The sequence below is a fragment of the Sorex fumeus genome, unplaced genomic scaffold (assembly GCF_029834395.1).
Source record: "Sorex fumeus unplaced genomic scaffold, SorFum_2.1 ptg000019l, whole genome shotgun sequence".
Classification (NCBI taxonomy): Eukaryota; Metazoa; Chordata; class Mammalia; order Eulipotyphla; family Soricidae; genus Sorex; species Sorex fumeus.
The window spans coordinates 16889391-16902711 of NW_026606076.1; the positions used below are offsets into that span (position 1 = coordinate 16889391).

General features: G+C 46.2%; 1 protein-coding gene across 1 annotated transcript in view; it reads right to left on the bottom strand.

Annotated features, from left to right (window-relative positions):
• Positions 1-234: 234 nt before the first annotated feature.
• LOC130021997 (zinc finger protein 420-like) overlaps positions 235-13321 on the bottom strand; it is a gene marked incomplete at its 3' end in the record, with an annotated part of 94734 nt that continues 81647 nt past the window's right edge. The window contains exons 2-3 of the mRNA XM_056112723.1: positions 1294-1662; positions 235-1125 (exon numbers count right to left, since the gene is read on the bottom strand). Of these exons, the coding sequence (XP_055968698.1) occupies positions 235-1125; positions 1294-1662 (1260 nt within the window). The remainder of the gene's footprint in view (positions 1126-1293; positions 1663-13321) is intronic.

Below are 13321 nucleotides of genomic sequence, written 5' to 3' on the forward strand. Positions count from 1 at the left end.
GCCCGGGTGAAAATCAGCAAGCTTCAGCAAAGTACTTCCCACATTCCTTACATATATACGGTTTCTCTCCACTGTGAATTCTCCTATGTATAGTCAATTGTGAGGATGAAGTAAAGGCCTTTCCTCATTCCTTACATATATAGTTTCTCTCCAGCGTGAATTCTCCTATGTACACAAAGGTATGAGGCTTCAGCAAAAGACTTTCCACATTCCTTACATATATTATGGTTTATCTCCAGTGTGAATTCTCCTATGTATAGTAAGGGTTGAGGATTGAGCAAAGGCCTTCCCACATTCCTTACATATATACGGTTTCTCTCCAGTGTGAATTCTCCTATGTATAGTAAGGCTTGAGGATTGAGCAAAGGCCTTCCCACATTCCTTACATATATAGGGTTTCTCTCCAGTGTGAATTCTCCTATGTACAATAAGGCTTGAGGCATCAGCAAAGGACTTCCCACATTCCTTACATATATACGGTTTCTCTCCAGTGTGAATTCTCCTATGTACACTAAGCTTTGAGGATTCAGCAAAGGACTTCCCACATTCCTTACATATATACGGTTTCTCTCCAGTGTGAATTCTCCTATGTACACTAAGTCTTGAGGCCAAAATAAAGGCCTTTCCACATTCCTTACAAACATAGGGTCTCTCTCCAGTGTGAATTTTCCAATGTTCACTAAGTCTTGAGGCCAAAGCAAAGGCCTTTCCACATTCCTTACATATATACGGTTTCTCTCCAGTGTGAATTCTCCTATGTACATTAAGGCTTGAGGCTGTAGCAAAGGCCTTTCCACATTCCTTACATATATACGGTTTCTCTCCAGTGTGAATTCTCCTATGTACAGTAAGTTTTGAGGCTCCAGCAAAGGCCTTCCCACATTCCTTACATATATACGGTTTCTCTCCAGTGTGAATTCTCCTATGTACACTAAGCTTTGAGGATTCAGCAAAGGACTTCCCACATTCCTTACATATATACGGTTTCTCTCCAGTGTGAATTCTCCTATGTACACTAAGTCTTGAGGCCAAAATAAAGGCCTTTCCACATTCCTTACAAACATAGGGTCTCTCTCCAGTGTGAATTTTCCAATGCTCACTAAGTCTTGAGGCCAAAGCAAAGGCCTTTCCACATTCATTACATATATATGGTTTCACTCCAGTGTGAATTCTCCTATGTGCACTAAGTCTTGAGGCTCCAGCAAAGGCCTTCCCACATTCTTTACATATATACGGTTTCTCTCCAGTGTGAATTCTCCTATGTACACTAAGTTTTTAGGCCAAAATAAAGGCCTTTCCACATTCCTTACAAACATAGGGTCTCTCTCCAGTGTGAATTTTCCAATGCTCACTAAGTCTTGAGGCGAAAGCAAAGGCCTTTCCACATTCCTTACATATATATGGTTTCACTCCAGTGTGAATTCTCCTATGTGCACTAAGTCCTGAGACTCCAGCAAAGGCCTTCCCACATTCCTTACATATATACGGTTTCTCTCCAGTGTGAATTCTCCTATGTACACCAAGGCTTGAGGATTGAGCAAAGGCCTTCCCACATTCCTTACATTTATACGGTTTCTCTCCTGTGTGAATTCTCCTATGTGCACTAAGATTTGAGGCTTTCGCAAAGGCTTTCCCACATTCCTTACATATATATGGTTTCTCTCCAGTGTGAATTCTCCTATGTACACTAAGACTTGAGGCTTTCGCAAAGGCCTTCCCACATTCCTTACATATATACGGTTTCTCTCCAGTGTGAATACTGCTATGTATACTGAGGCCTGAGGATCGAGTAAAGGCATTATCACACTCCTGACATATATAAGGCTTCTCTGCACTATGAGTTTTCATAGGTCCATTAAAACTAGAGGTCTGAATAAAGGCCTTCCCACATGTCTGACATTCATGAGGTTTCTCTCCTGTATGAATTCTCCTATGCATAAGATGTGATGATTCATCAAAGTCCTTCCCACATGTTTCACATGCAAAAGTTTTCGCTCCTGAATTTATATTCATATGGTCATGATGGAGTAACCCTTGACTCACACTTTGTTCTTGGGGCTGACATTTCTGGGGATTCTGTCCACTATGGTTTTCTAAGGGAACACCACAGTGCTGAGAACATTGGGAGGCTCCTCCACATTCCTTACACCTATATGGGTTCTGCTCACGGTGACTGTGGTTGAGGGTATGTTGCTGTGAGGGACTAACTATAAACAGTGCTTCTCTCCCTAGCAGGTACCCCATTGGGGAATTTTGTGTCTGTGAACTGAGAATAACACACTCCAAGGAACTTTTTCCAGGAGAGGGCTTCTTCAGAGTGAGGTAGCTCTCACCATTCTTATCACCCTCAGAAGAAATCCCGCCTGTCTCGTCGTCCTCATGGGGCTGAGGGCAGGATTGATCACTCGAGACATTATCATACAGTGCAAGATCAGAGACATTCCACTCGGGGTGGCAGCTTTCCTGCAGAACAACAGAGGATTCTAATTACTGACTTATTCACTGAGTCTTCCTGTCAAAAAACTGAGCCCTTCAGATGTAGTTCCACACATATGCACCGCAAAAATGCAATTACTGACATATGAATTGTCTTACTATTGAATAACTTCATGTTACTGTAAGTTGGACGCACAACATTTATGGATAGAGAGTAAATTCTGGGACTTTCCCCCCTTTTAATTTAATGAAGGAATACAACTAGAAATAATTCCTTCTATAGAAAACGGACACATCCATTTCAAGAGAAAATGAAATAGATCCACATGTGGATTTGGTTAAAGTTCTGTGTGGAACCTGTGATGCAGGGGTGAAGACTACGCTGCATCGTAATACAGCTGAGAAAGATCACGTGGCCATTGCAATGCTCTCACCACAAGTGATGCCTTTCAGGATCAATAAAGTTTTTTTTTCTTTCTGTTTTGTAGTTTCTATTCATTGGAGGTTGGTTGGGTGGAGGAGCACACCATGCAGTGTCTCGGATCAGTTCTGTGGGTCTATGCTGTCTATAAGGCGTGCTGGGTAAGGACCATCCATCCCTATGCAAAACAAGTATATTTCTCACTGCACCATCTCTAGGGCGCACAAATTAGCTTTCTAAACAACTACCACTGTCAAGCCAATCAAAAACTCACAGTATTTTTTATACACGGTTGATGTCAGCACCTAGCAAAGCTAAGAGTCCTCTAGTCCAAGCATGAGGTTTTGGAATTTCTCCCTGCCAATCCCAGCCCTCCACCTTTACAATCACATATTTGGTCCATTCCTGCTGGCATAATAATATTTATTCTGTATTCGTGAATCTTACCAACTCACTCGTACTTGCTGACCCCATTCCCAAATCAAAGTGCTGTAATACCAAATTCTGAAGTCGCGGTTTCAGTTCTGAAACTGAAGAGAACATACAATTCACACATGTCACACATATCAAAATACGTAGCAAAATGATGCCATGTAGTTAAGAGTACATCTCTGTGGTTCTCAAAGTCCAAAGACTCCCACACTAAACAAAAGATTCGGATAGTGGAAAACTGTGAGGATCTTGGCATTTCTACACTAGGTTATGTTTTTGTTTTTGAGCAGACCTGGTGATGTTCGGGGAACCAGGTTATTGAACAGATTATTGAACAGGTCACATTCAGGCACTGCAAGGCGCTCCGTGCTGTACTATCGTTTAGATCCAAACTATCTCTGTTATGTTCTTATTTATTCGAAAGCCATGGAAGCAAATTACAGGATCATTCTGTTATTGACAGTCCAAGGAAATGAAGAGCAGCTTGAGTGCGGCACAGACCCAAGGATACAGGACACCAAGGCCCCGGCCTCAGCAGCATGTTTCACACATGCTCAGGGCACCCATACACTGCACAGGGCCTGATCCAGGAAGGGTCCTCAGACACTCACCCGCACACACGCCTCTCCTACCCGACCTCAGAGCTCCTCCTTCCAGCCAGGAGATCACTGCAGGCTTCATTCCAGTGTGCCCTGCCCCAACAGAGACAGAGGCATGGATAAGTCACAGGGAAAAGGTGACAGGTAAATGCCCATGTTTTCTTGATATAAGTGGGCATTTATCTGAAAATCATGAACAGAATGTCCATTTCCAAAATTCCACATATTTCTAGTTATTCGAGAGGTAAGACCCAAGAAAATATCACAAATACTCTAGACCTGGCCTTGTGTATGGCCGACAGTGGGTTGATTAGCACAGTATGTTTTTGTTTTTTGTATTGTTTTGGGTCTCACATGGCAATGATCAGGGGAGACTCCTGACTCTGTATTCAGAAATCACTGCTGCTGGTGCTCGGGTATGACATGGGTTGCCGGGAATTTAACCCACGTGCACCGCTTGCAAGAAAATCACTTTCCTCCCTGTACTATCTCTCTAGGTTCAGCAGCACATGGAGTTTCCTGAGCCCCTCATGAACTTTTCACGGATTTCAGTAAAACTAAGTGCATAATAAATCTGGAAATGGCCAAGAGTGAAAAGAGAGCCTTATTTTTTAAGCTAAAAATGTATCCAGAAAGAGAGCACAGCAGGAGTTTCTCATGGACAATCCAGTTGCGATACCCGATATCTCCTAGGGTCCCTCATGCCAGCCAGGAGTGATCCCTGAGTGCAGAGTCCAGAAGCAAACCCTAAGTCCTGCTGAAGTCTCACAAGAACCATTAGAAGTAAATCAAAGCACTGAAATAGGGAAGTGTCTAATGAGTTGAGAGACGAAATATCAAATCCCCTGTGGTGGGAAAGAGATAGTACAGCAGATAAGACAGAAGTGCTGCACACACATGTGGGTTTGATCCCAGGCAGCCCATATGGTCTTGGAGCAAGGCCAGGTGTGGACCCTGAATACACAGGCAGGAATAATTCCTAATCCCTAAGGAAAAAAGAAAATGCAAAAACCGTCTGACTTGAGTGACTGATGCAAAAGTACTGGGGGTGAGGCAGCGACAGTTTAACTTGCCAAGAGGTTTACATATACGGTTCCATATGGCCCCTGAACACTCGTAGGCGTCATCCTTTAGCACAGAGCCAAGAGAACTGTGGACTGTGCCCCCTAAACAAAGGCAACAGCAAAACCAATTAAACACACAAAATTTCGTGTAGTACACAAAGTAAATTGTTCCACCAATGGATGGAACTATTTAAAGGGCCTGAGTGATAACTGGGCAGATAGGGATCTTCCCATGGACACAGTCGAAAACGGTTGATCTGAATCACCCCATACAGTCCGGCTACTCCACAAGAGTAATTCCTGAAGACAAAGCTGAGAGTAAGCCCTGAGTATCCACAGGTGAACCCTAAAAAACACGAGGGAGGGAAGAGCTACTGTACGCCCGTCACAGAGCTACTGTTGGACACACAGCTTCCGCCCAACCCCAGGGAGCCAACGCGGGTCTGTTCAGACATGGTTGGCTCCACACTGCTCTCACCGACAGCCTGCAGATTCTGGTAGGTCTCCAGCATCACGTCCCTGTAGAGCTTCCGCTGAGAGGCCTCCAGGCATAACCATTCCTCTGGGGTGAAGTTCACAGCCACGTTGTGGAAGGTCACTGTGTCCTGAGTCAGCACACGAAGAGGGTGGGAGTCAGAATCTATCTTAGCCTCATTCACACTACTCTGAGGCCAGGTCCCAGGGTCCTATATTGTCGCTGGGCCTCTGCACTCCGAATGAACCAGCCTCCATGCACATACATGACTGACGGGCCCCAAAAATCACATAAGGCAACTGGATCTGCTAAAGTGGGAGGAAGTTTTACAGAAGGTTCTTGAATGTATCTGCCTTTCCTGGTAACCCCCCGGCCAATTCGATCACCACTGTTCCAGTGAGCACTGTAGAGAGGATCACCTGAACACAGACTTGTACGATCCAAAAGGCTATCCCTGGGTGTAGCAAAAACTACTGCACGCTCACCGCTGCACCCCCACAGCACATGACCACTAGGATTGAGAACTCGAGAGTCCATATAGACAACTACTCAGAGCAGTGCATGGCATGTGTGCCTGTAGGAACTCATTCCTCAGGACCGCCCCAAATCCCGCTCAAAGAAGGTAGAAGTTTCTGGACCCCAACATCTCTACTGGCCTCAGAGATCCTTGGCTTTCTCATTTGATTGGCGCATGCCCAGAAATCCACACACAAGATTATGTGAACATAAGACTATATGACTGAGTAGGTAGTCTCTCCAACGCAGGAAGGACAAAACAGGAGAAAAGCAAGTCTCGGGCCCAAGTCACAGTAGTTGCCAGGGAGAAAACGGGGCCAGCACACCCCAGGGTGCTCTGAGGCCAGTCAGTTGTGAATCCAGAGCAGAGAGTCAAGAGGACAGCTGATGACAAAAACGATGCAAAAGAAGCCGAAGCAGCAGGTTGGCGTAACAGGACAGCTATTCCAGGGACAGAATGTAGGACTGGCGATCCCCAACATCCCATATGGTCCACAAGCACTACCAGGGGCAATGCCAGAGTGCAGCACAAGAAATGATTGCAAGAATCCTTGCTCTGCCACCCCAAAGAAAACAGAAAACCCAAGATGAAACCTTTGGACCTTCAGCATCCCATTCGTCACCTAGACCTTTCAGGAATGAGCATTGAGCACTGAGCTTTGAGTACTCCTCATGCACCACTGGGTCGGCCCCAAGGCCAAATAAAACAAAACAAATATACACAAAAGCAGCTTCAAACAGCAGAATGGGACGGTCCGATCGGAAGTCTCATCTTGGAATCCGTCCAAAAGAAACTCAAAACAGATGGTCCAGGAAGCCTGGGCATTCCTGGTACTACCTCATGTCATTCTATCCCTCTACTCCTACCTTGGGATGGTTTAGGAGAAGCCGCGTCACCATCTTCTCCTGTCACTGTTGTTCTGAGGTTCAGCACGAGGCTCCCTGCAAAGTCCTGGAGAGGTAGGAACATTCAGCACCAGACAGGAGCACCTCCTCCCACTCCTGAGCTCAGACCAGCCACACCCTCTGGCACAGCCTCACAATTCTACCTCTGGGAGACAATGGCAGAAGCTCCTGTCTCCGCTGGGGATGCAAATTTTGTTGGCATCTGTGCTGTACTTCAGGAGAGGAGCCTGGCCCCAGGCTAAAGGGGAAGAAAAGACAGCCTTCTCTGATCCCCAGATTCCTCTCTGGCTCCCACAGGAAAGTCCCTGTAGGCCCTTTCAGGGGCCGACTCTCAGCCCAGGAGCTCCCGAATACTAGCGCCCCCCTGCAGCTGGCAGCAGTGCTGTCCCTTGGGAACCGTAGCCTGGAATGTGTCTACACCATATGACTTAGAGTGAACAAATCTTCGATGCTCTCTTGCAGGGTAGACAAGGACATGCACCTGGGCACTCTGTTCTGGGGACCTCAGTATTTTCCACAATGGCAGGTGTTTTCTGCTCAGGGAGAGATGAAGAGTCAGGGGTGCTTTGCAGCTTGATGTGAGGGACCTGAAATTCATGAACCAGAAAAAGATACACTGGTATTGTGGTTAGAAGGCAATAATGTGAACTGGGTGCTTGACTAGATGAACGAACTAATCCTCTGTATCCGATATGGCCCCCAGCAGCGCCAGGGATAATACCTGAGCTTAGAGACTCGAGTAACTCATGAGCATCTCCGCGTATGTGCTCTCTCTCCCCCTAAAATATAAAGAACCAAAAATAGCCCCCAAAATACATTTTCATTGGCAAACCTCTGCCACCTGCAGGCCTCCTTCCCCCCCATATACCCTGCATGATCGCGTCTATCACGGGAGAAAATGAAGATAACCAGCAACAGGTCTCCTGCCATTAGGTGGAGGGGCTGAAGCTCTGCACCTCAAATCTCGGGATTCTACAGAAGCGAGCTTAGGGCCGATGGTTCTAACATGGGACTGCTGGGACGATTGGAATAGCCAAGCACTCGGATGATTCCCGCATTCACCCAGTGTTGCCCCATCCTGGAGCTGGAGACGATCATGGCAAAAGAGGCATGCCAGAATCACGAACTCACAACTGTCACACCTGAACCCTGAGACAGCCCCCACTGCACCCCCAAAGCTCTGTGTCGCCTAAAGCCTCCATCACACCTCACGATCCACCTGTATGTTGGCGAACAAGTGAAAAACCAGCGCAAAAGTGCCCCCCAATTTGGCTCGGCACCTCGGCTCAGATTGTGGAAATGGGAAGGTGCAGGGTGCTCACAGGAGGTTGTTCGAATCCTGCAACTAAATCCTTCTTCAGAGTCCCCCTTCCAGGATGGGGAGCAAATTTACTTGTCCTTTGCCAAGTGAGCAACAGCCCCAGTGTCTGAGAGAGGGATGGAAAATGAACCACGACATTTATGACATCACTTATGACATCACTTCCGTTTCCATTAGGTACTGTAAAGAGCCAGAGTCTAGGCACGGAGAACCTTTTTGCCACCCAGGTGAATCTGTGCTGCGCGGGGGATGGACTTGAATAGAGGAGTGGAGAGGCAAATGCTGGACTGGTCGGTCACACACTGGGGGACTGGGGGTAAGGAGAAGTCGCCTGATCCTGCATTGTCACCTAATATCGGACCAATGGTATCTAAACACAGAAAGTTACCCTGACTCTTCTCAAATGATCTTTGCGCTCAGAGACAACAGTAAACACTGAGCACTGTAGGCTATGGTGAAAAATATAACAAGAAAAAAGGCAAATTCTACCGAAGGGGGGGGGGAATGATGTACAGAGACAAATTCGAGAGTGAAACATTAAAAGAGTCAAATTTCTGGTTCTTAAAAATCCCCTATTCTTGGGGCTGGAGAGATAGCACAGTGGTTAGGGTGTTTGCCTTGCACGCAGCCAACCCGGGTTTGATTTCCAGCATTCCATATGGTCCCCTGAGCATTGCCAGGAGTAACTCCTGAGTGCAAAGCCAGGAGTAATCCCTGTGAATCGCCAACTGTGAGCCAAAAAAGAGAAAATAATCCCATATTTTAATAGCACAGCGGGTAGGGCGTTCGCCTTACAAGCGGCCAACATGGCCGACCCGAGTTCGATTCCTCCGCCCCTCTCGGAGAGCCCAGCAAGCTACCGAGAGTATTCAATATGCCAGACACAGTAACAACAAAGTCTCCAATGGAGACGTTACTGGGCCCGCTTGAGCAAATCGACGATCAACGGGAGGGCCTTTACCTTTACCTTTACCATTGATCTATCCGTGCTACAGAAACTCACAGTTTCTCCTGAATCCCTGTTGTTCTTTCACCATTGTGCATATATATGTGTGTATATAAGTGTGACTTTGTGTGATTTTTGTTTCGAGGCCACAACTGGCAGATTCAGGGCTTACTCCTAGCTCTACACGCAGGAATCACTCTGGTACAGACCATATGGGATGCAGGGCATAGAACCTGGGTCGATTGCTTGAATGGTTCCTTACCCACTGTACTATGGCTCCGGGTCTAACTAAACGTGCTCCTAGCACACCCAGTGGGATTCCTGAGCAAATGTCCTTACTCCTGGAAAACCAAAACTTTCTTGCTTAAAAAAAAAACAAAATCCTTTACCCTGGTTGGATTCTAGTTCTAAACAATTTAGGTTTAACATTGGTTCATCATTTCTCCTCTGCTACAAGGAGCTGAGGCTTACTGAGTAACACCCATCCCAATCACACCCATTTCCTTAGTATTTGTCTTTAATTACCTGTGCTCTGCTTCCCCTATACATTATTCACCCATTTTCCCTAATTACAACCTGTGAATTGTAAAGTCAGATTCTCCAGAAATCTCTGGATTTTGTATTTGTAAATAAAATGTTGACTTTCTCTTTCCTTTATATCCTCTACAGTTAACTTTATAAAAATATCCTTTTTTTCTCCTGAACAAGGACCAGTGCAGTCCCAAGTTGGGAAGATTGTGCTGGGAGGATTGGGATGGCAATGCCCCCAGCCCTCAGCTTTGTCTAGACAAAGGAAGGCAATATTATGCTTTTGTAACTTCAGAGTTAATTAACTGCAGATACTATATACTCCTGGGCATTGTCATGTATATGAGACTTAAGCATCATCTGCCCTTTGCTCTTAGCACCCCAAAAGCAAGAGACTGAATGGACCCAGGATAGCTGTGAGCTACCCAGGCATCGAAAAGGGACAGGTAAGAGGGGTGACTGATCATTTACGCAGATAAACATTTGGCAGAGTAAATTCTCATGGGGAGATTTAGCCAAGGAGACACTCTGACTCCCAGGGACATCTACGTTGCTTTTATCTTTTCCTCTAGTTGTATAAGTTATCAACACTTGTAGTTGTTTGGATAAACACAGTAAGAGACAAATATCCCAACACTTAGTTCTCTGGGCTTTGACAGCAAATAAGGCTTTTTTTTCTTTTTGCTTTTTAGGGTCACACCCGGTGATACAAGGGAATACTCCTGGCTCTGCGCTCAGGAGTTACTCCTGGAATTGCAGAAGGGACCATATGGGATGCTGGGAATCGAACCCAGGTTGGCTGTGTGGAAGCCAAACACCCTACCCGATGTGCTATCTCTCCAGCCCCCAGAGCAAATAAGGCTTTTAACACTTACTTCTCTGGGCTCTGAGAGCAAGCAAGGCTTTTACTGTAAATCCCAGACTAAGTCTTCAGGCCAGTTCACCTTCTCCTTCCCCATGGGGATCCTGTCTCTAATGCTGTAACTGTTTGCATCAAGACCATGCACACGTGCTTTCTAGAATGTTCCATTTCGAAGCTGGGGTAGTTTTCCCACTTGCCCCTGGTCCATACAAGTTCCACAGCAGAACCTCCCTTTTGGGGTGTTAGGAACTACAGTAACTGAAGCCCAAGTCAAGTAATTATGACCATGCAATTATGCCCAGGAGTAGATATACTTGAGTCCATCTACTCCGAAATACCAGGAGTATAAGCATTGATGGTCTTTCTGTGTTTAACCAAAGAACAGTGCTGTAGAGTGAAAACATAAAAATGCTATAGGGGAAACAGGGAAGCAGGTACAAATACACAGCCACTTCAACTACAAAGCAGTACAAATACAAAGTTGAGAATAACCAGAAAGTTATGGTATATAAGTAATCAAGACTGGCCTGGGGAATTGAGACAACACGAAGAAAAATACAAAGGAAATATTAAAGATAAACTTGAACTAAATTAGGGATGTTAGCAAGGACATGATAAGCTTCTCTGGGAGGAGCAAAAGGGGCAATTCACAGATGAAGCCTAAGGCACTTTGGGTTAATATCCAGCAGATCACCAACAGCCTGGCCCGTTTCCTTCTTTGATCCTCTGTTACCCTTCACCGGCCAGGGTGGGGAGACCAATCATAGCCACCAAAGGCATGCAGCGCATGTCCAGACATTATTTGAACACAACTCTCAGTGTAATATCCGGGTTTTGCCTAATCAGGGAGAGATGAAGAGTCGGGGTGCAATTTTCAAATTGATTTTAGGATACAGAAATTCTACGTTAGAAAAAACAACAATTTGGAGTCAGAGATATTAAGCTGGGAGGGGCGCTTCCCATGCTGACCCTGATTGATATTCAGCATCTCACATGACACCTAAAGAACTTAAAAAAAAAAAAAAAGAATTCCAGAGCGCTACTCCTTAAGGAAGCCCCGAGATTACATATTTGTGCCCAAAATACAACCAAAAATAGTCCCAAAGTAAATTTTCAGTTGCAAACCGCAACCACCCCTAGAACCCCACCCAAGGGATGGTCTGGAACTCAAGGCTACTAATGAATAGTGACTGAGGGCTACAGTGTCATTTGCCATTAGGGAGCTGCCCCTCAAAAATGAACAGTCCTTTTATAGTTTTGGAGGCACCACCGGCGATAAGGACGAGAAATGTCTAACTGCGCTCAGGCACCCGTCCTGGTCGAACTTGGAGATCGATCTTGGGTGGGCCAGATGCAAAGCAAACGCCCTAACCGCTGTGCTATCTCTCAGGTCCTCTAAGTGAACCTGCAGCTTCTACAGCAGTGAGGTTGGGGCCAAAGCTTCCAAAACAGGGCCCAGCGCAGTCCCGAACTGGGAGGCTAGGAACGGCACAGCGCCCCCCCCCCCACCCACTCGGCCCCACGCCCACCTGCCGCCGTCCCATGGCGGAACTGCAGGGGATCCCCAGAACCACGCACTCACACCCGCAACCCCTGCGCCCCAGCAAAGCCGCCACTGCACTCACCAAAGCTCCGAGTCCCCCACAAAACCCCGGCGAGCCTGGCCGCAGGAACCGCCTGGATATCAGTTGAAAAAGCTTAAAAGTGTCCTTAGAGCTGGGTTGGCTCCGCCCCTCAGTGCAGAAACTGGGAGGCGCGGTGCGGGGTGCTCACTGCAGGCCGCTAGTGTCCTGTCACGAAACCGGCCTACACAGACCCCTTCCACTACGGACAAACAGCCTCTTCTCCCTTCACCTGATTAACAAATCGAGGCCTGATACAGCATCTTGCATGCAAACATGTAAATGCCCTGCTGTGAAGTCACTTCTGCTTCTGCAAGCAGCCTTAAAGAGCCAGACACCAGCTGCGCAGAGAACAACTAGGAAAATGCAGGTAAATGTGTAAGACTGTTTGGCTGGAGCGAAAGCACAGTGGATAGGGTGTTTGCCTTGTAAGCAGCTGACTCAGGTTCAATCATCTGGATTCTATATGGTCCCATTTTGGTGTATAAGAGATTGTTAGGATTTTACTGCTTCCAAAGTGTAAGTCTCAAAACGTTTACCCTCAATGTTTGTGTAAATCAAAGGGAAAACTGAATACAATGAGTGCAGATATGCTACAGCGAATGAAGTGCTTCCTTGCATGTGGCTCTACCTGGACACAAATTATGGACAGAACTGCGGGATGTGACTCCCAGAACATAACAGAGAAGGGCCTGAAGAATCCAGGTTTGCCCTCTATACAACGTCAAAAAAGGCTAACCACAGCATCCTGGTTGATCTATGCCATGATCTATGCAAAGCAGGGCCTCTGAGCCAAGTCAGAGTCACAGCAAAGAATGAAACCATGGTGAGTCGTGACAGTACCCAGCAAAATGCAATGTTTGTACCTATTTACTTCTTATTTAATTCCTTCCACCTTGCCTTATCACTAAGAACCATTATTTACCAGTTAAGATACTGGGAAGTCCACATGCCAGGACATTGTCATAACCATGGTGCAGGGGATAATAGCAAGTACCTTTCACTTACGGTACTAGTATCACAGGAAGCTTTCACAAATAACAGGATTATTTCCTTCCTTACTGTACTTTTGTATCTATCCCCCACCTACTTGTTGAAACTAAAATTGTTTTACCTAAGGGCCCTGTTCTGACGCCGAACATTGTTATCATGGAAGTGATTGATCCAACATAACTTTTATATTTACTAAAGCT